Raw genomic sequence first — 25,161 nt, 5'->3', positions numbered from 1 at the left:
ATATATACACATACATACTATATGAGGATTTTTCAACACAATTTTTTTTTTTGGTAAACAGATATCACTGTGTATAAATTAGTGATTTGTTCCTGTATTTTGTAGCCCTAACCAAAGTGGAAACTTCTCAGAATTTACTCCAAAACAAATCTGAAACTGAAACCTGTTCAAGATGTTTGTGACCAATTTTGATTTAAGGTGAACGTGAAAACCATGGACTCTGAGATGTTTGTATTATCTATGGTTTTTAATTACCTAGCTGCTCCCAATAAAGATAAAAATTGGAAGGAAGGGGATGGGAGGGGTGGAAAGAAGATGTCTAAGACAGACAGCAATAATTCTACATATGTAGAAAAGCCTAACCAAACAAACAAAAAATACACAAGGGACAGACAGATGAGAAGGTTTACCTGGGCAGAGAAGCCTGGGCGGGTGCTAGGGGTCCAAGCTGGGGCTGCTCCCTGGGTAGGATTGGAGTGGCGAGAAATCTGGGCCAACATCTGCCCTGCAGAAGCTGATGGCTGGACAATGGTTACAGGAGGGGCCAGACCACTGTTTCTAGGAGTGAACAAATAGTGAGGTAAGGATTAAAAAGGTGCATTTATCACAGAATCTAGGAATCACAGGACAATCTAGTGCTATAACTAGATTCCCTTGACTCCCTGGGGTCAAGGAAAACTTGATAACAGAATTTGGAAAAGACAAGAAAGACTGACAGTCACACACTGATCAGGACACACAGAGATGGAACCTAGAACATGGCAACAGGACAGGTGCAAAGAAAAAGGAGGAAGAAAAGCAAGCTTGTCTCATCCTAGGCCTACAAGTTCCACTGCTTTGTCTGAAATAACCAGAGAAAGCTAGGGAAGAATAAAACTTGGATTCAGTAACTGAATCCCTCAGTTGTCATGTAAAGCAGCACACACATATGGGGCTCACCTGAAATTCTCTGCCGGCCGGGAGGTAGGAGGGAATGTGCTGCCCTGGGAGAATAACTGTTGGGTGGCAGGGACAGTGCTGGAGGAGATGCCTTTACTCTGATCTGTGGACCAAAAGGAGTTGGGGGAGGGCCAGTCAAAGGGCTGTAGTGTAGTTCCTATTTACTCATGAGGTATTAGAATTAAATGGAAATATACTGGGAGACTACTGATTGGGCAATTGTAGGCCCATCAGTAAGTGATGAAAATGAGAATTTAAAATGAGAATAAGGAAGAAACATACCCGTATTGATGTTGGAGTAGATTTCTGAAAATCTTGGATCTCTATCTTGGGCAAATAGACCCTCTGACTTCTCGAGGGGCTTGCTGTGTTCTGGCCCTGTGGTTGTAACAGGCTGAACAGAAACCTGTGGAAATACAATGATAAAAATAACCAAGAAGGTTTAACATGACAACTCAATAACCCTAAAACTCATGTAAAGATGCACATATACTCTAACTGGCTCTCGGGGATACTTCTTAAGGAAATGCTCACCATCCTTCAAAGAAGACACACTAACCTGGGAATGATTGTAGCTGGCTAGTCCATCTCTTCCTGGTACCACATCCAATTCTGTTTGCTGTTGCTGCTGCCTGTATGTTAAAGGCAAGTAAAGAGAGAAACGGGAAAAGAGATTTTTAAAAAGAATCTGGGGAAAGGGCTTAAAACAAACAAATAAACAAAAAAGTGGGACTGTATACGGCCACCACCGCAGGCTAGTCACTGCTCAATAAATGATTCTTCGACCATTTCTCACCTGGGTGCCAGCTGCCCTGAGCCCATCTCCAGGGATAAATTAGCTGTGGGACCTAGCTGTGGCCTCTGGATTGTGTTGGGCAGTGTAGGCCGTGGTTCCTGGCTAGAGTTCCTAGGAAAATGCAGAGTAGAGAGAACAAAGAAAAAAAAAGTATCTGACTCTGTTTGTACATAAGACATTATAGATTCACCTGTACATGGGGTAATCACTGATAAATTCGCCTTTCAAGTCCAATCCTACGATAACCTGTAACTTCAGATTCAGCAAATAATTCACACTACAGAAAACATGGTACAAACAGAAACTATGTCCTATGGAACAAGAGTTCATCCTGTTTGGGCTCTAACTCCTTCCAGGTATTCAATACCTAGTCGTTGTGGATGTGTGTATGTATATGTTGTATATCCATATATTGTGTTTTAAAAAAAGCGTAAGTAAAAAACTGAAAATACACAATGAAACATTAACAAAGACTATTTCTGGATAGTGAGAATTTTTTTCCTTCTCTTTACTATTTTCAATACTTTCCGAATTTTCTACAAAGAGTATTTATTACAAAATAAAATATTAAGAATCAACTAAAACTTACTGTAGTGGGAAAAACTGTAGTATGCAAAAATGGGGAAAGCCATTATTCCCAGAATCAACTTCTTAAAAAGACTTAACATTTCAAAATTTAAGCAAAACAGAAACACAAAACAGTTGTTGTTTTGTAATATAAAGATACAAAATCAAAAACCCAAAAAACTACAATGACCTGAGTCCTAAGTTAATGAAAATTTCTAACTGAATCCACTCTGTTATACTAAAATTAATTAGCAAAGAACTAAACTTTACAAGCCCTAAAAGTTGAATTGGAGGACAGAGACTCAATGTTGTCACCGATATTATTCACACTTGCTAATTATTTATAATCAGATCTTCACACATGGGTTTAAGGCCAATTCTACACAGATAGATTAAATGGAAAAGAAGTACCTTGACAACCAACACCCACTAGGATGGGTAAAATAAAAAAAGACAGCAAGAATGTGGAGAAGCTGGAACCCTCATACATTGCTGATGAGAATGTAAAATGGTACAGCAGCTTTGGAAAACAGTTTGGGAGTTCCTCAAAAGATTAAACATAGAGTCACCATGTGACCCAGCAATTCTACCCCTAGGTGTATACCAAAGAGAATAAAAACATATCCACACAAAAACTAGTACACAAATGTTCATAGCAGCATTCTTAGTAGCCAGAAAGTGTAAACAACTCAATATCCATCAGCTGATGAATGGATAAACAAAATGTGGTATACCAATACAAAGCAATATTATTTGGCAATAAAAAGAAATGAAGTACAGATACATGCTACAACATGGATGATCCTTAAAATATTATACTAAGTGAAAGAGGCCAGTCACAAAAGAACCATATATTATATGTTTCCATTTATAAGAACAGGCAAATTTATAGAGACACAGAATAGAATAGTTGTTACATAGGGCTTGGGGAGGATGACCGTTAATTAGTACAGGATTTCTTTGGAGGTAATAGTTTTTTTGTGTGTGTGGTAATACTTGCACAACCCTGTGACATACTTAAGAAATTGTACACTTTAAATGAGTAAACTGTATGGTATATGAAATCTATTTTAATAAAATTGTTTCTTACAAAGCTGAGAAAGTTCAAAGAGAAAAGAATCAAGGAACAGAGAAAGAGAAGCTAACAAAAGAGTGAATATAGCTATGCTCTAAAGCAAACTATGGTCCATGGGCCAAATCCAGTCCATTGCCTGTTTTTGTAAATAAAAGTTTACTGGAACACAGCCATCTTTATTCATTTCATTTGTCTAGAACTGTTTTCGTGCTATAACAGCAGAATTGAGACGCTGCAATAGAGACTATGCCCCACAATGCTAAAATATTTAGTATCTGGTCTTTTACAGAAAGTTTGCAGATACCTTCTCTAGAAAAAATTCCTGTCAGAGTAGAGTAATAAACAGGTGTATAAAACAAAATCCTTTCTAGAAAGGGTTGAAACAAAGTTGAAATACAGTTGACCCTTGAACAACACGCGGATTAGGGGCACCGACACTCTGAGCAGTCGAAAATCTGAGTATAACTTATAGTCGGCCCTCCGTATATGCAGCTCACGTAGTACTGTAGCATTTACTATTGAAAAAAATCTGCATATAAGTGGACCCACACAGTTCAAACTCATGTTGTTCAAAGGTCAACTGACCAAACCCTTCACATTTCAGAATCTAGTCTCTAAGCTACTGTTTGTTAAAATTTTACTCTACCTGTATAAATCAACTATACTCCAGTAAAAAATTAAATTAAAAAAAATTTTACTCTACCTGGATGAACTACCCCAAATTCTAAGAAGTTGGAAGATGAAGAAATAATGGTGTTTACTACTAGAAAAGTAGAAGAGGAGGTAACCTGATAAGGCTAAGCAGACTTGGCCCGTGAGAAATCCCAACATTGGAAAAGGTCTTTATGGTACATACTTCACATTGGTGTTGGTACAGATGATGTACTCAATTTCATCTGAGTAAGGGTTCTGGAAAGTAAAAGAGCTGGTTCTCATCCAGAGCCATTCTCGGTTCTTAGACCGAAACCGGAACATGACAGATAGCACCTGGCCTTTTAACTTCACCACCTGAAAAAGTTTTCATGCTATCAGTTGAAACCCACAAAAAATTTTCTTTAGACATTTACAACCTTAAGATCCTCATGTCATTGTCCTTGAAGTAACAGTCTCTTGCAATGTTACTAACAAAACAACATTTTGTTGTTTTGGGGAGTAAAAATAAGTGACTAAACAATAAGGAGGTATATTTATCATGTTTCTTCTCAGAGTCCCAAGCTATCTAACCACTCTTGTCAATATCAAACAGGAGTAGCAATTATTCCAGGAGAGAAAAGACTACCTTTCCCCACTTCCTTCGGAAAGTCCCTTAAAGATACACTGATCTAGCAAATTTACTAGTTTATAAGTTTAATGACACTGAACATAGCTTACATGTTGCCCCTCAATCCTAGCTTTTTCTGCCAAGCCTGAGAATTTGTTTTCATAGCACCCATGAAGGTTTCTATAAATGAAACTAAGTTGGCTTTAGTTTTGTTTTACTTTTATTTTTTAAAAGAAAGCAATTTTAGATCATTTTAGTTTCTAATCTCAAAGAACAGAAAATAATCTTTTGAACCCCCTCCTTAACAGTAAAAAAAATAATATTAGCAGCTAACATTTATTTGGTACTTACTATATGTCAAGCACTAGGCTATGTGTTTTTTTCTTTTTTTAAGAACATTTATTTAACATTATAAAAAAGAAATGAGATATGAACATCTACATTTAAACAATAATAAGTAGTCTTTAACACTTACATGTGCTCACTGTATAATATATGCACAATGAACATCATTACATTTGTATACAAACTAAGTACTGGATTTGAAACCTGATTATTACTGTACATATCCATGCCAATGAAGTATAAGCCCAGTAATTCAAAATACCTACACTTTAAATTGCTTTTTAAGAAAAAGTTAAGTGACAACATTTGTGTTTAAGTTGACAAGAGTGTGGCAGTAACTGCTGACATTACAATCTGCCTGAGAAATAATTATAACAGAAAACGGGACATACTTCACTTAGCAATAATAAAATGGCACATTTAAAATACATAAATAAAACTTTAAAAAATCAAATGTGAAACAAAGCATGACAAGAACCAAAATGGGAAGAAAAAAAAAAAGAGGAAAACAACCTTCATTAGAAATAGCAACTAAATTTATGTACTGAAAAGCAAAAAGAAATACAAATCCATCTAGACTTAAGAAACATCAAAATCTAGAAATCAGCAACTAGTAAGCAGCAACTAGTCTGCACATTAAAAAATACCTTTGCTTCTGTACTCTAGTATCATAGCAGCAACTGATGTCAGAATAAAAACCATGAGATTATAGAGTGTATATATGGCCCATTGCTTTGGAATAAACAATTTTCTAGAAGTGATAAAGTGATACTCTGTGGCCCAAAGCGTCAGAATTATGAATTTCATGGATTTAAAATATACTGTACAACATCTTCTTGCACTGCCAGAAGTCCACGTCCTTAGCTTTGAATGGTTTCAACAGAAGTCAGAATAGCTTTTCTAAGACTACACATACAAAAAAAAAAAAAAAGACTACCCATACATGGAATGTGAGTGGATGGAACAGGTGATGCTGAGGAATTAGAGAGACAGAGAGACTTTTTACTGCCATTGTCTGATTTCCTCTAGAAGTTGGGCTTTGTGCTTTAAATGCTTTATCTTATATACCCATTGTATCAGTAAAAACACTACTGAGGCTTAAAGAGGAAAATTAACCAGTCTAATATAAAGTAAGAGCTACTATCTAAAGCCAAGTCTGTCCTGAAATTAAATTCGCCAGATGTTTTCAGGATCTAGGGACTGAAATAAAGAGTTTGCTTACAATTAAGAGCCAACTTTCACTTATCTATAAAAGAACCGTCAAATGAATTTTTCAACTACTATCCACTGTTCAGTGAAGTGTAGAATATTTTAAATACTTTAAAGACAGCCCCTTGGATATAAGACACTGAGTAGCCAAAGCCAAACAAAAATACCTTGAACATTATCCATAGTTTCAAAGTACTGGTCCTTCTCTGTTTCTTAAAAATACAAGCTAAGTACTAAAGAACATAAAACTGCAGGACCTGCCACAGTACTCGATTAATCAGCAGTCAATAAATATTTGTGGAATGAATGTAGTAATAGATATTAGATTAAAATACTATTCCAATCCAAACCAGGAAAAAACGCTACCTGTTGGAAGCTGTCTCTTAGAAGCTGCTGGTCTTCAGGATGACAGAATTCTACGATATTCTTTCCTAAGAGTTCCTAAAAGAGAAAAAGAAGAGTAAAATTGACACTTTTATGATCATCTAACTTTCCTGGGCCATTAGCAGGGGACTTGGATTTCATTTCTCTTGCTTTTATCCTAGGATTATGGATAAGAGTGGAGGGGGGGAAAAAAAGATAAACAAAAAAAGATGGAATCTGCTAAACAACGGACCTCTAGAGCATTCTTCTTTTTCAGGATATTGTACATTTATTTTAACTGAATTTTTTACAGATTTGAGGTATAATTTAGATAAACTCACTCATTCTTAATGAATTTTATAATTCTAATTTGATGACCTATAATAAATCTATACAGTTGTACAACCATTACCACAATTCAGTTTTAGAACATGTCCACTGCACCCAAAAGTTCCCTTCTGCCCATTTGTAGTCAATCCCTCCTCCTAATCCCTTGGCCAACCACTGATCTGCTTCTGCTTCTTTAGTTTTGCCTTTTCTATACAAACGGAATCATACAATAGGTAGTCTTCTGTGTCTGGCTTCTTTCATTTAACACAATATTTTTGAAGTTCATCTATGTTGTTCCATGTATCAATAGTATATCCCTTTTATTGCTCATAAGTATTCTAACATGGATATACCACAGTGTGTATCCACTCACTAGTTAATGGACATTCCACTTTTTGGCTATTATGAATAATACAGATATGAACATCTGTGTATAAATCTTTGTGTGAACATATGTTTTCATTTCTCTTGGGTAAATACTTAGGAGTGGAATTGCTAATTTGTAGGGTAAGTGTATGTTTAACTTTTTAAGAAACTGCCAAAATGGTTTTCCGAAGTAGTTATACCATTTTACTTATCTACTAACAATATATGAAGGTTCTGTTTCTCCATGTTCTTGCCAATACTTTTTGATGATAGCCACTCTAATGGGCATATAGTGGTATCTCATTGTGGCTTTAATCTGTACTTTCCTAATGACGAGCAACTATTTATATGCCATTCATATTGCTTCTTTGGTGAAATGTCTATTCAAATCTTGTGCCCCTTTTTTACTGGCTGGTTGTCTTAATAAGTTCTAAGAGTTCTTTAGTCTGGATACAAATCCTTTTTCAGATATATGATTTACAAATATTTTCTCCCAATTTGTGGCTGGCCTTTTCACTTTCTTAATGATGCCCTTTTAAGAGGGCAAATTTTAACTTTTATGAAACCCAACTTACCAAATTTTTTCTTTTGTGAATCATGCTTTTAGTGTCATATAAAAAATCTTTGCCTAGGGAATTCCCTGGCAGTCCAGTCGTTAGGACGTGGCGCTTTCACTGCTGTGGCCTGGGTTCAATCCCTGGTGGGGGAATTAAGATCCTGCAAGCTGCACGACGTGGCCAAAAAAAAAAATCTTTGCCTAACTCAAGATCACAAAGATTTTATCCTATTTTCTTCTAGAAGTTTTATAACTTTGGCACTTACACCTTTATATCTTCGAGTTGATTTCTGTGTACGGTGTGAGGTAGGAGTCTAAGTTCTTTTTGTTTTGTTTTGCCTATGAGTATCCAACTGTTCCGTCACCATCTATTGGAAAAGCTTCTTTTCCCCTTGAATTGTCTTGGCATCTTTGTTGAAAATCAGTTGACCATAAATATGAGAACAGACTCGATTCTCATCTACTGATCTATGTAACTATTCCTACACCAACACCACGCTGTGTTGGTAACAACAGCTTTACAACAGGTGTTGCAGCAGGTAGTGTAAATGCTCTCTGACTTTGTTCCCCTTTTTCAAGATCTCTTTTTCACCAACCTCTTTACAGAAGTCCCTCCTGGCAGCTATAATTTTGAAAGTTTATATAATGACTTGTTTCTCAATTCAGACATAGTTACCTGGTCTGCTGAATGAGATATCTAAATAAATCATAATAACTGGTGCTAAATTTGCATACTTTATGGGTTACTATGCAACTAGATGATTATGAATTACCTAAAGGTGGCCATATCATTATAACTAGTTAAAATGAGCACTTTTGCATCCTTATCTGTATTAATATCATTAACAAAAAAGAAATACATATTTGTACCTGCTGCTCCAGCCTGGTTTCACAAGCCATATTTTTCTAGATCAGATGATAACCTTGGTAGGAAGCTGAAATTATATTTAGCTATCAACAGACTAGGATCATCTCTTTTTCTGAGTTGGGGCTGACATGTTTTGGCTGTCTCTGGAATTATATGATTGAATAATCTCAGCAGAGCAAAGGGAAAACAGAGGCCTAAATATCAGTGGTGTAATAGCTCCAGCTCCTCACCTGTGGTTGGTAGCCAACGGTAGCCACACAGCGATGATCCACAAAAGTGAAGATTCCCTCAATATTGTGTCGAGAGATGAACTCTGTTGGTTGACAAACATTACTCATGTCTGTACAGTTGGGAGAACTAGTTACCTGAAAGAAAAGAGATAAAAATGAGATAAAATGACACCATTCTTTACAGACGTATTTCCCACCAAGTTTCCAATTTTAGGAATTTCTAAACTTTCACAACCCATCCAGAAAGGAAAAAGTGATCATTACAGATAGGGCATGAGGCCTAGCTCCATTCCCTACACATGTATTCTTCACGAACTTTGTAAAGAAAGATAATAATTCATTCAACCTAAAACCCACTTACTTTCATTTAGTTAGGTGGTATTCATTATTCAGATTGGAAAATTATACTCCCAAGTAACCAAGGAACATCTGTTTTTATAAGGAGAATCAAAATAATTCCAATTCTCTACTGTTAGTCATGTAATGAAAAATGAAAAGATCTCTCTGCTATTGTATAGGAGCAAAAGAAATTAGTTGGAAATAAAAAATTCAGCACTGCAAAGCTAAAAGTATGAAAGAGGAAAAGATCTCTCTCTCTCACTCTCTTCAGCTTCTGCTAAATCCAAGAGAAGCAATGTTAACTATGAATACCATATTCCTCAAAATATTCGGAGTTTTTCGGAATTCTTCATTTGTATTCAGAGAGTAAAAGAAAAAATAACATGAACACATCCTGAAGGAGATTTTCTCCCACTGAAAATGGGTGATATAGATGTGGAAAATTCATACTTGCCTGTAGTCTGCCAATAGCCACTAGGCAAAACTTGCTCCCCTGGCCAGCCTCTGGGTCATCATCTGGGAGGGAGACACCTTCAGGAAGGTGAAGTTAAAAGGTTTAACAGGTATCTCAAACTAAATTGCCTTCAAAAGTCAGATATGTAAAGATTTAAAACACATGCAGGTATGAAGAGACTAGGTATGAAACAATACAGACTGCTGAAAGGTAAGAATAAAGGTAAACAACCCAAAGAACTTACCATATATATCAGGTACTATTTTAAGTACTTTTATATATATTAATTCATATATTATAGTCACATTAATTATAATAAACTGCAGAGTACAGGTCCCACTCAAAGTATTCTAAAAGACTATGCTGGCCAAACCAAATACATATGAAGACAGCCATTTACTCTGTGACCATATCACAGGCAGAGAACGGATGTCTTGCCTAACCTGTGACTTTCAAAGTAAGCAAACAACCAAAAATGAAATTAAACCAAACACCAATAGTTATTTATGTCCTTTGGAAAAGAGACAAGCTAGTGTTTCAATGTTTATGTGGAAAGGGAAGAAGGTTGCATTTTCCCTCTACTCTTTGCATATTTTTCTTCTTTTTACCAAGAAAAATAGTATTTCTTTGAGAGCTACACAGAAGTATAAAAGATCATGTATACCTCAAATGCATGGTTTATACAGTATATAAACTAAAAAGTTCAAACTTCATTACAACTTAAAATTAATTTTTCTTAATTACATTTAACTACCATTTATTGCGTGCCTACCATATGCCAGGCACTAGGCTGGGTGTTTTTCTTACATTAAATCTAATCCTCACAATAACTCTATATGGGTTATATTATCTCTAAATTATAGATTAGAAAATTGAGGGTTTTTTTTTCCCATAAAAGTCAAGAAACTTACCCTAAGTTATACCACTAATAAATAACAATGCCAGAATCAAACCCAGGTTTTTCCAAATCCAAAGTTTAACCTCTTACCAAAATACACCACCTTGCCTCTCTTAGTTTCTATCTCCCTACAACCCCCACTTCCCAGGCACACCTAGCCAGCAGGGAGGTAATAAAGTTGCTATGATTTGGAAATTCCGACAAGCCAGGTTAAAAGGCTGATCCTTGTACCCCAACCACTTTTCTCACATTCCCTTTTTGACTTCAAGTTCTAGTAAAATTAATCTGCTCACATCCTGATTTAAAGTCTTTGCAGAGAATATCCCCTTTACAAGTTACTACAACCAAGCCATTTCCCCCCTTCTCCATCCAAGTCTTGCTCCTACTTTAGAAAACTTTCCCAAATCAACTGCATTCAATGTCAACTGCTTCTTTGCATACAAATACTTAGATACAGGTATTCAGTATACATTACTATTTGGACATTTAAAAACTACATTCTGTGACACAGCCATCACCAAGTCATTTTCAAGTCTGAGTAATCCATCTCCCTAACTGGAATATAAGATCCATAAAAGAAGGGAAGGAGTCCACTTTTTCTTTCCTATTACAGTTTATACCAAAGTACATTTCATATACTACAGGTACATGATAAATATTAGCTAACTTTCTTGGACTCTGTGAGGAACTTGCTGCACCCAGGAAGAAGTCACTATTCAACTTTCCTACCTGCTGGGGGCCAGGCCTTGATATAGCCTGTGCAGTGGACCACCACGAAATGAGGTTCCCCATCCTTCACAGAGCCAAGTCCATTCCTAGAAAAATCACAGGTGTGAGGAGAAAACCCTACCCAGTAACATTTAAAAGGCAATGCTGGCTTAGTACCTTTAACTTTAGGCTCTTGGGTGTTTATAAAACAGGATGACTGTACTTGGACCTTTCCCACCCAAAAGTGACCAGCATATTTTTTACCTTTGCCAAAGTAAAGCAACTGAAAGGTACTGCAGCAGGAAGAAAGTATCAATAGGTAAAGTGGTAGCATAACTTCCTTAAACAGGATGAGCAAAAGCTTTAGAAGTTCAGGAAAATACTGCCAGAAAAAAAGTAACTGGGAAGTGAGGGATGAGGGTGAGGGCTGCTGAAGGAAGTACGATAGTAAAATAGTTGAAAATGTGACGATCTCTAAAGGTACTTGGCCATCCCTTTGGTTTTTTTTTTTTACAGCTTAGGATCTCACCTGCATCTGTTTCTCACAAAGCTCAGTCTATTCATGGAGACTGGGTCCACAGCGCTATTGCCACACCTGTTTCAATGAACAGAGAGATTAAAAGCAATTAAGTTGCACTATCATTCATACAACTCAACAAAAAAACAAACACCCCAATGGAAAAATGGGCAGAAGTCTTAAAACTTAAGACATTTCTCCAAAGAAGAAATACAGATGGCCAATAGGCACATGAAAAGATGCTCAATATCGCTAATTATTAGAGAAATGCAAATCAAAACTACAATGAGGTACCACTTCATGCCGGTTAGAATGGCCATCATTAAAATGTCTACAAATAACAAATGCTGGAGAGGGTATGGAGAAAAGGCAACCCTCCTACACTGTTGGTGGGAATGTAAGTTGGTGCAGCCACTGTGGAAAACAGTATGGAGGTTCCTCAGAAAACTAAAAATAGAATTACCATATGATCTAGCAATCCCACTCCTGGGAATATATCCAGACAAAACTATAATTCAAAAAGGTATTATACATGCACCCCTATGTTCACAGCAGCACTTTTCACAATAGCCAAGACATGGAAACAACCTAAATGTCCACTGAAAGAACAATGGATAAAGAAGATGTGGTACATATATACAATGGAATACTACTCAGCCACAAAAAAGAATGAAATAATGCCATTTGCAGCAACATGGACGCAACTAGAGATCATCATATTAAGTGAAGTAAAACAGAAAAAGACAAATACCATATGATATCACCTATATGTGGAATCTAAAATATGACACAAATGAACCTATCTATGAAACAGAAACAGAATCAGGGACATAGAGAACAGACTGGAGGTTGCCAAGGGGGAGGGAGGTAGGAGAGGACTGGATTGGGAGTCTGGGATTAGCAGATGCAAACTGGTATATGTAGAATGGATAAACAACAAGGTCCTACTGTATAGCACAGAGAACTATATTCAGTATCCTGTGATAAACTATAATGGAAAAGAATATGAAAAAGAATATATATATGTATAAGTGAGTCACTTTGCTGTACAGCAGTAATTAACACAACATTGTAATTCAACTATACTTCAATAAAAAAATAAATTTAAAAAAAAGTTGCACTACACTATCAAAGAAGCTTCCATCAGTTAACAGCCAGATAACAGGCTCTGAATACAACTTGACACAGAAAATTGGTAACAATGCTCCTAACAAGGAAGGATAAAGAAGTCAGGTTTGGTATTTCTAAAACTTGTAACCGTCCCAGAGTTTTAAGTCAAAATGTTCTACATGCTCTGCAAATGCAGAGATTCTCTACATCAGGGGTTAGTATACTTTTTCTGTAAATGACCAGACAGTAAATATTTTCAGCTTTGTGGGCCATACAATCTGTTGTAACTAGTCAACTCTGCTATTATAGCACAAAAGCAGCCACAGACAGTATGTGAACAAATGGGCATGGCTACGTTCTAATAAAGATTTATTTACAAACAAAGAGTTGTGGTTTGTTGACTCCAGCACTATGCTGCAACACAATCTATTTCCTATATTTCGTTATTATTTATTTTGCTCCTGCCTATGTCTTTGCATTAGCCATGTCCACATATTGCAACACTCTCTCCCATCCTCTCTACTTTCTTTCTTTCACTTCTTTAATAATAATAAATAAAATTTACATAGAATTTTAAATGTGTCATGCACTATTTTAAGCATCTTTACATATATTTATTCATCTAATCCTTATAACAACTTTATGAGGTTGATATAACTCCCAATATTAGATGAAGAAATAAAAACACAAAGCAGGGGGACCTCCCTGGTGGTCCAGTGGTTAAGAATCTGCCTTCCGGGCTTCCCTGGTGGCGCAGTGGTTAGAAATCCGCCTGCCAATGCAGGGGACACGGGTTCGTGCCCCGGTCCGGGAAGATCCCACATGCCGCGGAGCGGCTAGGCCCGTGAGCCACAACTACTGAGCCTGCGCGTCTGGAGCCTGTGCTCCGCAACGGGAGAGGCCGCGACAGTGAGAGGCCCGCGCACCGCGATGAAGAATGGCCCCCGCTCGCCGCAACTGGAGAAAGCCCTTGCACAGAAACTAAGACCCAACACATCCAAAAATAAATAAATAAATAAATTTAAAAAAAAAAAAAAAAAAAAAAAAAAAAGAATCTGCCTTCCACTGCAGGAGACGCAGGTTCGATCCCTCATCAGGGAACTAAGATCCCAGATGCCATGGAGCAACTAAGCCTGTGAGCCACAACTACTGAGACCACCCGCTCTGGAGCCCACGCACCACAACCAGAGAGCCCACACGTCACAACTACTGAGCCCATGTGCTCTGGAGCCTGCACACCACAGAGAGAAGCCCACGCGCTGCAACGAAGAGCCCATGCGCTGCAACTAAGACCCGATGCAGCCAAAAATAAATAAATAAATAAATAAATATTTTTAAAAAAAAGCAAACACAAAGCAGTCATTTAATCTGCTCAAGGTCTCAGAAGATAAGTGATAAATCCAGTAGTCTGGGTCCAGAAACTACTCTAAACCACTAAGCCACATAATATTCAATTTTGTAACTCCCCAAGGAAACCTTTCTTAATATCCTATTCATCATTTCTAAGAAGCATCCTCTCGTACAATGTAGTCAATTTCCATTATACAACCTGAATTTATTTTGTGACTTTAAGAGGTGTTTTCTCTAGCTGTGAAGAAAAGTATCACCATCCTTTCTTCAGAATCCTAAAATGTATAGTATATAATTTATTAATGCTAAATATTAAGTGAAAGACATAATAAAGTCTTAAATTTCTACAAAAAAAGGAGGGGTGCAGAAATGGTCTGAGTACATGGATGTTGCCTCGTGATATACTGGGAAAAAACATAGGTACTGGCATCCGACTACTATGGATTAAAATAAAATCCTGTATCAAACATTATCTATGTAATCCTGGGAAGTCAATTTCTTTGAGTCCTTTTTTTTTTTTAAATCAGCAAAATAGTAACCATGAATTCTACCCTATTGGGCAGCTGTGGGAAATGAGATGACAGACATAAAACACCTATCATAATGTTTGGCATAGGAGGAGTTCAGTGAATGTTAGTTTCCTTAACACTTTATTCTGTGTTACAACTCACGTGGGTCTTGAGAGCTAAATTTAATCTAACTGGAGCTTGGATTTAGAAGTTTAACTCCTCTGACCAGAAATCAAACCCTCAGCTCTTAACTCTTCCTATGGCAAATCACAATCCTCATCCTGACACTCACCTCATACGGCAAATAAAAGATCTCCTTGAGCCCATACACATCCTCATGGAAGACTGTTGACCTTCCTTTTTCACTGTTCCAGTCTTCAGATCAAGGATACGCCCTGAAGAAGGATGTGAAGAACAGTCTGGAGTACATTCTTGTGTGTGGGGAAGAGAGAGAGAGAGATACTGCAGGCAAAGATAAGTAAGTAGCCTATTCATGCTCTCCAATCTCCTTGCTTATAAGAGAATAAGCCAAGTAGGAGATGGATTTTTTTCAAGCCTAAAACACCTCAATTCCCATCAGTGGATCTTACTCTTCAGTTCAAAGCACTGGAAATAACTTTGTGCAAGGCAAGACAGGAGTAGAAGTAGGTAAAGTTGGCAAGCAAGAGCAAGGCTATATCCTTAGGTCTGATTATTTTTATAAACACGCATGCATGTGCGTATGCACGCGCACACACACGCATGGAGTGAATGCCACTGGTTTAATAACAAATAATTTTATATGCTACAGAAACACCCATCTGTCTCATGCTAAAATTGTTCCTCCCTTTATTATATAGAAACCAGTGGGAACTTTTGGGAAAAAGAAGAACTAGAAAAATGAAATCCATAAAAACATAAATGAAAGCTAAATACCAACATTAATATGACCATAATGGATTTTATTTTAATTACCAGTTTTAATCTGCTTCCACATTAAAATTTTTTCTAGATCGCTTAGGAGCAGATGTGACTTGTTTCCTTAGGGCAAAAGGACTGAATAACATTAAATGGGGGGTGGAGGTGGGGGCAAAAACAAGACAGAAAGATAGTATAAATACAAAAAAAACACCTTATACACTGATAATCATTCCCCTCTAAAATAAAAATCTACTATCATAGAACCTAATACCAAGCCAAAGCCAAGCACAACTGGGTAGAAAAAATACCAGGTATTTACCCATACAAATGAGACAGAAACACGGATAATTTCATTCTTCTGGAATGGCTGGAGGAGTGAGGGTGGGGGTTATTGTAGGCTTGGCCTTTACTGTGTATTTACACTAATATTAAGATCAAAGTAAACTTTTTATGAGCATTGTCACTAATGAAACATTTTCTAAAGATGAGCTACAAAATATATTACCTGCACGTGGATAAAAAGAACAGATTATATTCATTAAAGGAGAAAATTCTAAAAGTTTTGCCAGATTCAATCAAAAAATTTAAGAGTTAAAACACCTCTTCTATCTCAGAAAAAAAAAGAAGAAAGAATTTGCCATTCATTTTCCTTCCACATTAACTCATACCTGTCAAGGCATTTTCCGAAGTGGAAAGCTGCTCACGAAGTTTGTCCACATCATCTGGGTGCACCTGATCATAGAGTGTGCTACCAAACCATTCAGACTGCGGCTGGTTCAAAACAGGGGTCACTGAGTCAGAGACATATACCACCCGGCCTGTCTCACATGAGACAATAAACAGAAAGCCATCTGCTGCCTCCAAGATCAAATGTTTCAGTTCCTGCCCAAGGAAGAGAAATACAAGTTAATACTGAACTCTTTTGAAAAACCAAATATTATTCATGGAAAGAAGTAAGACACTTCAGGCCATATGTATCTCTCCATAAGTAATTGCTGGCTTCTGTCTAATGCACAGGCACGGCTTTGCAACCTAAATGTAACTACCTTCACTGACAAGAGAGTTTTTTCCAATAGGTATTTCCTCAATGTGTCTATGTCACTATCCATCTCCTCCTCTTTACCTCAGAACTCAAGACAGGGGAATAAAAAGGCTTACCATTAACAATAATTGAGTTCTTGGGCTTCCCTGGTGGCACAGTGGTTAAGAGTCCGCCTGCCAATGCAGGGGACACGGGTTCGAGCCCTGGTCCGGGAAGTTCCCACATGCCGCGGAGCAACGAAGCCCATGCGCCACAACTACTGAGCCTGCGCTCTAGAGCCTGCTCGCCACAACTACTGAAGCCCGCGTGCCTAGAGCCCGTGCTCCGCCACAAGAAAAGCCACCGCAATGAGAAGCCCGCGCACCGCAACGAAGAGTAGCCCCCACTCTCCACAACTAGAGAAAGCCCGCGCACAGCAATGAAGACCCAACAGAGCCAAAAATAAATAAATTAAATAAATAAATAAATTTTTAAAAATTATTTTTAAAATAAATAAATAATTGAGTTCTTGATCTCACTCTCTCTGGTCTCTTTTTAGGATCTTGCTCTACAAATATATGCGTTTTTCTCTCTCTTTCCCCTCAGATCGTTTTTTAAAAAAAATAAATTTATTTATTTATTTTTGGTTGCGTTGGGTCTTCGTTGCTGTACGCGGGCTTTCTCTAGTTGCGGCGAGCGGGGGCTACTCTTCGTTGTGGTGCGCGGGCTTCTCATTGCGGTGGCTTCTCTTGTTGCGGAGCACGGGCTCTTGGCGCACGGGCTTCGGTCGTTGTGGGTCGCGGGCTCTAAAGCGCAGACTCAGTAGTTGTGGCGCATGGGCTTAGTTGCTCCGCCGCATGTGGGATCTTCCTGGACGAGGGCTCAAACCTGTGTCCTCTGCACTGGCAGGCGGATTCTTAACCACTGCGCCACGAGGGAAGTCCCTCCCCTCAGATCTTAAACATGATCAAGTTTTCTCAATTATATACAAAACTTCCCTCAACTTTGCCCAATTCATCTTTCAGCGCCAAGCTTAAATTAAGAGTAATGTTACACTCACTGGCTCTACTCTCTTACTTTTCACTTATTTCTCAAACCCACTGCAATCTTCACTCTAAACCACTACATTCATGTTTTTTCAGGTTACTAATGTATTCCTAACTGCCAACTCAAGTCCCCTTTCCTGAGTCCATATCATTTTACTCAATCTCACTGCATATCTGATAGTGTTGTTCATTTTACCCTTTAAATTTTATTTCTCCCTAGCTTCTATGACACTGCACTCCAACTTATACTTCCTTTCCAAATGTGCCTTCTCTGCTTCAGATTCCCTTTCCTTTGTTCAAGTCTCAAGTGTAGGCATTTCCAAGGTTCTATCTTAAGTTCTCTTCTCTATTCCATACTCTCTCCCTGAGAAATCATATCCACTCCTCCACTAAGAAATGATACCCAAATCTATATGCCTAGACTTGCCTAAAATCTATTAAGCATCTCCAAATAGACATTTTACCAGCAATTCAATTTCAACATCTCAAAACCTGTCATTTCCCCCTTCGAAAACAATCCTCTGTGCTCTTCTAGCATTCCCTTTCTTGATTAACAGTATCCCCTTCCTCTCAGGATACAGGCCTCAAAACTCTAACTCCTTTTTCTCACACTCCAGGGGTAACTCAGTTTTATCAATTCTATTTTCAAATACAACGTCACTGTCCTAGTCATCTCATGCCAAGACAAATGGTCTTCCTGCTTTCACTGTCTCCAATCCATCCTTAAAATGCTACCACATTTTTTATACCTCCCCATTGCCTAAAAATTAAAATCTAAATTATTTAACATAACACCTAAATATTCCATCATCAGGTCCCAGCCTACTTTCCTATTACCATCTCCCAAGGCATGCTAAACTATCTGATTTTCCTTGAATAACCTGATTATTCTCACTATGCTTTTGATCAAGTTATTTCCAATATTTACAACACTATTCCCCTATTCTTCACTTTCCATATTTGCACTTCTACAGGACTTATTACTGCACCTCCTTCTGATACAAAACTGATTCTGTGTTTATATTATGATTGATTTACTTACATGTCTGTTTCTACCAGTGACTATCTCTTACCACTCTTTACATTTCTAATAGCACAAAGCAGCTGATTAGCTTACAAAATGTGCATTACTGGAGTTTGTTGAATCAATATCTGTATGTGTTCTGTTAGAACAAATTGATTAGTTATTTCAATGTACATATATATAAAATCTGTGCTATATGTACTTTCATATAGACCATCCTATTTGGAAAATTCTTATTGCTTTCTTCCAAATTATATTCTTTCTTTCCTTCTAATCCTCTGAATAAAAGCATGGCATCATAGGTCAATTTTTTCTTCCCTATACTTCCTATATTTTACAAATTTTTCTGCAATAACCAAGTGTTATTTTTAATAAAACACAACATGGCTTCCTTACTCTTTGAAGTTTTTGCTGACTATTCTCACTCAGGCCTGGCCATTCTATTCACTTTAGCTATCCCTCTAGTATATATATATATATATACACACACACACATATCTAATCCTATATAAATTATTAATAAGTTTTTTTAAGGCATTTCTTCTCCGTACCCATTTTCCTATCATTTTTCACTTATGTGTGTATCCTACCACTCACATATTCATATTCAGACTGAGTTCTGAAAGGCTGGAAATGTTTTTGCCTTCTCTATTTTTCTCATAGTGCATCAAATGTAACACAGCACATCTCTAAGTAACAACAACTTCCTATTAGACTCCTTGTATCACTAAAACTGGAAGCTGCTTCAAGAATAAAAAATAGATTCCTTCCATCTTCTATAACCCTAAAGCCAAGGAAAAGGACTGGTTCATGGACACAGTCATCTCTTCTCCCTGTGATTCAACTGTTCTTCATGAGTACAGTTCTAAAGTACCTATAAGTTTTGCTAAATAGCTTTCACAATTCTTCTCTACTTCTCACTGCTCCAAAGCTAATAAATGGTATAGTCAGGGATCAAAACTCACTTTCCCATTGTCTGAGTATTTCCTTCAGAGTGGAATTCTTGTGCTTTAAAGAATCTACAGGGACTTCCCTAGTGGCACAGTGGTTAAGAATCTGCCTGCCAATACAGGGGACACGGGTTTGAGCCCTAGTCCGGGAAGATCCCATATGCTGCAGAGCAACTAAGCCCATGTGCCACAACTACTGAGCCTGTTCTCTAGAGCCCGCAAACCACAACTACTGAGCCCGCGAGCCACAACTACTGAAGCCCGCGCTCCTAGAGCCCATGCTCCACAACAAGAGAAGCCACCGCAATGAGAAGCCTGCGCACCACAACTAAGAGTAGTCCCCGCTCGCCGCAACTAGAAAAAGCCTGCGAGCAGCAACGAAGACCCAAAGCAGTCGAAAAATAAATTAAATAAATAAATCAATCAATAAATAAGAAACTACAGACTCAGCTCTGCTCTGACTCCCAATATAATGCGCTATTCAGGATTATGGTCATCTACCCCAAAAAGATCAAAACCTTCAAAAGATTCTAGACTCTCTCAGCTGTGCTTCCCAGAGACCTGATCAGTGAGGAAAGACGGCTTGTAGGTGCCATCAGTGGATGTGTTGCCAGTTCCTCGCAAGGACTTCATGTGAGAAACCGCCATGCGTAAGATGGTTAGCTTGTCTGGTTTTCGAGCCAGGGCACTACAGGTGGGTACCATGTCTGACAGTTCTGTTATGTAGGCTGTCATCTTGTTCCGTCGGCGCCGTTCAATTTCACTATGATTTTCCCTGCATGGAGAGAGAAAGAGGAGAAGCCCCATCCAGGTGGTCACATCTGGCCATTTGGGAGCTGGGAGAGAGATACGAATACCAAGTGAGCTGCTGAAGAAATGTGGTATTTAGATTTAGTGATGCTTAAGTCTCAGAAGTTAAAGTAAGGTTTGCCAAACTTCTCATGCAGAGCAAGTATGGAATAGAAACTAATGAGGCAGACAGGGTACAAGCAGATACCAGCAATTCTAACTCCTGGAAACTTCACTTCCTATGTAAATTAGCACTCCCTCAGAACAAAATGTGTTTTAAGAAATGACAGTCTTAAAAAATGTCGAAAGCAGCTTGGCTGATTTCATGTCTACCAATTCAACTTTTTAAAGGCTGAAAACATAAAATGACCAATTTTTTCCAACACAAGTATGTTGCTCAACAGCTGATACAAGAATTGATAGTATAGATTCCCTTGGTCTATAAAATGCTGTTTGTTCTAAGCATCTGTCTTATTCTCAACACTAGACGGCAGAATTGGAAGTTTTACTTGTCCCACTAATGCACAAAGCCCTACCTTCTCTATCTGGGTGTGGTGCCAGTACACTGAGCTCATGAGATTTGTAAGATACCATCTACTAGAGGTCCCTTATGGGCGCCCAATTTGGGACAAAGTGAACTGGAGAATAGGAGTGAAGTGGACAGGAAGATGTTTAAAGGCCTGAAAACATACAATCTGGATCTCACCAGGGTAAGTAGAACATATCTCCAATACTGACTTCCTCAAAATCAAACAGAATATCATCGTTAAAAATAATAATCCAGTAGTTTTCAAACTGGATTTCTGAAAAGCTTAATAGTTCCTCAGTGTCTTCTATGGGACTGCTTCAAGGAGAGACCCAAACAACATGCTACATTTCTGTTTTTACTTGAGCAGCTTTGCTTTTGTCTTTTTTATTGACTTCTATTACCACTTAAGGATTCTATTGGAACAAAAGTTCTCTGCCAAAACAAAAAGAACACAACAAATCTAACATAAATCTCTTTTTTAATGATAAGAGCAAACTAAGGTCAAGCAGCTAATTGACTCTTCTAAGGGCTGCCCTCATTCCCAATGAATGCAATGTTCTTCCCACCATACCACACCAATCAGTTTTATGAAGAGTGAAAGAGTTCGTAGGAGGCCGTAAATTGAAATGGCAGCAAAATGAGCTTGTGGCCCAGCTGAAAGAGGAAATGGTAGGTAAGAGGGGGGAAGTAATAAAAACTGGTACTGGTATTAGTGATCTATCTCCTACTGAGTCATCCCAAATCACAGAGACCAAAAAACAGGAAAATTTGGGCACAACATTTCTTCCACAGTATTTCTACATTATCGACAACAGTCTCCAAAGAGAACTCCATAGTCTCCTTTACTGAAAAGGTCTCACAACATAGATTCACATTTAGTTACTTTGCCTGAGAAACATAAAATTCTACGCTCAAACATAAAGCACCCATTTTCCTAGTATCTGACAGATTTCTGACACTGAAATCCGTAAGGCTGATCTTTTAAATAGCCACATCTAGGCTGCTAAGCTTTTCTGGGAAACACAAAAGATTCAAGCACCAAAGCAACACCAGTACTGCCGTGACAAAGTAATCTAGGCTGTGAGTCTACATAGGAAAATAAGGGTGAGCCTTCTAGAGAGGTGTGGAGTAAATACTGAGGCCTAAAGACTGGGAACTAATTGCAAACACAGATATATTTATTGGTTTTCTGATAAAGGAGTATTTCCCTGCTAAAGCACCAACTGGCACAGCTGCACTGTTTCTGAAAGCTTTTTATTCTGCGAAACTTAGTGCTAAGATAAAGATGAAAAGAGATATCTATAAAAACTAATAGCAATTTCTTAAATTCCTAAGTAAAGTTCCCTCAACCACCCACTTTCTGATGGGGGAAGCCAAAGTTCCTGTTACACACAAACTTCTAAAAATCTTGTCCTCTCTTGCCACAGACAAGGAAAAACACGACGAGAAAGGGGAAGAAAAGAGCAGAACAAGAAGGAGGATAGAAAAAGCAGCATGATCTGCTTCATCATGCCAAAAGACACTGTTCTCCTACCTGGCGAGTCTCTCCTTATCCGCAGAGCTCTGCTCATCATCCGACCTAAAAACAGAATTAACGAACTAAGCTAAAAGTAAAATAAAAAGAAAGAAGGAAGGAAGGAAGGGAGAGAGAGAGGAAGGGAAGAAGGGAAGAGAGAGGAAGGAAGAAAGGAAGGGAGGGAGGAAGGGAAGGAGAGAGGGAAGGGACAGAGAAAAAAGGGAAGGGAAGGAAAGAAAAGAAATAGAACAAAACAGATGCAGAGAAGAGAGGGGAAAATGGAAATATGGACAAGAACCTTGCCTGTAACTCTACAAAGCCATCTGTTAGGATTAAGAAAAAGTAACTTACAGGGCAAAGGTCAACATAAAAGCAAGGCCAATATTCATTATAAATTAACATAATCTAAGCACAGAAAGCCAATCATTCTCTGTAGAAACCAAGGATATACAGTTTGAACAAGAAACAAACAAGGGAATACCATTCTCACACACTGCTCCCAATCTGAAAAGAAAATGATATCCACATATGCTATTCTATAATGAAAAAAAATCAAACAGTAAATCATGATAAGAATGTCAAACAAGTGATCACAATCTTTCTACAACACACATACAGCACACATTCACTCACAGACAAAATAACCAAACAGCTTCACTGGAGAAATTACATAAATAAAACTAAGAGCTAAGTTTCTGATATATCCTCTATCAATGATTTGATCCTAAAGTAGTAAATTTCTATTCAGTCACTTTCCCACTTCTCTGCAATAAAGCCATAACATTGCCGGATCCTAGTACCAACTCCCCCTTCCCTGGAGTGGGCTACAAAGATTATCACTAAATTTCTCTGGATAACTAAAATACTATAAGGGTTGGTGGCAACTGAAGAAATAAGGTGTTGGTAGGCCAGTTTATCAGTAATCAGTTCCATCTTAAATATATATATAAATATAAAGAGATTAACAATAAATAGAGTAAGAAAAAAGTCTAAGTATGACATAACAGGCTGAAAGACTAGTTATTAAAAATGACAAGTATAGGGCTTCCCTGGTGGCGCAGTGGTTGAGAATCTGCCTGCTAATGCAGGGGACACGGGTTCGAGACCTGGTCTGGGAAGATCCCACATGCCGCAGAGCAGCTAGGCCCGTGAGCCACAATTACTGAGCCTGCGCGTCTGGAGCCTGTGCTCCGCAACAAGAGAGGCCGCGATAGTGAGAGGCCCGCGCACCGTGATGAAGAATGGCCCCCGCTTGCCACAACTAGAGAAAGCCCTCACACAGAAACGAAGACCCAACACAGCCATAAATAAAATAAATAAATAAATAAATAAATAAATAAATGACAAGTATAATGACTTTATCAATATATGGGAAAGTTTCTAAAAAATGGCCAGCAGGAAAAAAAAAAGAGAGAGAGACAAAAAATAACACAGTAATGATAAGAACCATGTGAAAACTTATGAATACTGACAAGAGAAAGAAAACAGTGATATTAAGTGAAGTTTCATGTTCACTGGGTTGTTATAATTCCTTAACAAACTACAAATCATTTTTTCAAAAAGTTGGGAAAATTCATTTAAGCTTCTGAAGACCCTCTAACTGAATTTCGAAGGAGGATATGTGAGGTGAACTAGCTTAACAAATCATATCTTAAAGAAATGAGTTCTGGGAATTCCCTGGCAGTCCAGTGGTTAGGACTCTGCACTTTCACTGCTGAGGGCACGGGTTCAACCCCTGGTCAGCGAACTAAGATCCCACAAGCCACACAGTGTGGCCAAAAAGAAAAAAGAAAAGAAAAAGAAATGAGTTCTTTTGTTTGAAAGTTAAGTATCTAAAATTCCTATTACTACTCCTACCCCTACAGATCCATAATCCCTTACACTCTAATATTTCCAAGTGAAATACATGAATGTACAAATATTCACATTAAGCAAGACAAATGAAGGCTAAAACAGTTCAGTTCATGTTTTCATAGCTTTTAGGAATTTCAGTCAAGAGACTGTGAACCTGTACCACCACTACTATTTGATGGCTTCACTTTCTAATGCAGCTTTTGAAAAACTACTCCCCAAATCCCTATTATTAACTTCTCATTTTAGAGATGGTTCACATCCTAAAATGTTTACAAGTATCTACTTCGATAAACAAATTCTTCAAAAACCTCTTAAATTCACTCCTTTCCTACTGTCATTGCCACCATTCTAGCCCAGGCCCTCACGATTTTATCACTGTCTTATTATTTCAATAGCCTCCTATCTACCTCCCTGACTACAGTGCTTCTGTTTAATCAGTCCTATATAATGCTACTAGAGAAAAATCCCATATGCATTTTATATATTAGCATCTCATTCAAAGCTTATGATGGCATCTCACTGCTTCAGAGTAGTTTTAAACTACTCTGACTGATATTTCTTAGCCCTCTACATCAATTTTTCTCAATGTATGGGCCCCAGACCAGCAGTATCAGCAATGAATAAATAGTAAGTGCTTATTAGTTAAGCACTGGATTTTGGATTATTCACTTTTCTGAGATGGCTGCAAACTCGATTTTTAAAAAACAAATAATTTACTACTTAATAATATATAGAATAAACT

The 25,161-nt window shown here is 37.8% G+C and overlaps 1 protein-coding gene across 4 annotated transcripts in view; it reads right to left on the bottom strand.

Moving 5' to 3' along the window:
- Window positions 1–25,161, bottom strand: part of ARNT (aryl hydrocarbon receptor nuclear translocator) — a 62,588-nt gene that overhangs the window by 4,646 nt on the left and 32,781 nt on the right. For 2 of the 4 annotated variants that reach the window (XM_061183532.1, XM_061183531.1), the window contains exons 5-19: window positions 22,584–22,628; window positions 20,293–20,506; window positions 16,359–16,572; window positions 15,083–15,185; window positions 11,834–11,899; window positions 11,326–11,411; window positions 9,699–9,775; window positions 8,906–9,040; window positions 6,559–6,633; window positions 4,234–4,385; window positions 1,736–1,846; window positions 1,499–1,571; window positions 1,222–1,345; window positions 940–1,042; window positions 411–558 (exon numbers count right to left, since the gene is read on the bottom strand). In XM_061183532.1, coding sequence (XP_061039515.1) covers window positions 411–558; window positions 940–1,042; window positions 1,222–1,345; window positions 1,499–1,571; window positions 1,736–1,846; window positions 4,234–4,385; window positions 6,559–6,633; window positions 8,906–9,040; window positions 9,699–9,775; window positions 11,326–11,411; window positions 11,834–11,899; window positions 15,083–15,185; window positions 16,359–16,572; window positions 20,293–20,506; window positions 22,584–22,628 — 1,726 coding nt within the window. The remainder of the gene's footprint in view (window positions 1–410; window positions 559–939; window positions 1,043–1,221; window positions 1,346–1,498; window positions 1,572–1,735; window positions 1,847–4,233; window positions 4,386–6,558; window positions 6,634–8,905; window positions 9,041–9,698; window positions 9,776–11,325; window positions 11,412–11,833; window positions 11,900–15,082; window positions 15,186–16,358; window positions 16,573–20,292; window positions 20,507–22,583; window positions 22,629–25,161) is intronic. The other 2 variants (XM_061183535.1, XM_061183533.1) reach the window with 1 other exon arrangement.

This window comes from Eubalaena glacialis, chromosome 3, assembly GCF_028564815.1.
Source record: "Eubalaena glacialis isolate mEubGla1 chromosome 3, mEubGla1.1.hap2.+ XY, whole genome shotgun sequence".
Taxonomy (NCBI): Eukaryota; Metazoa; Chordata; class Mammalia; order Artiodactyla; family Balaenidae; genus Eubalaena; species Eubalaena glacialis.
Note: the sequence above shows the minus strand (reverse complement) of the source record. Positions and strands in the feature narration are given on the sequence as shown.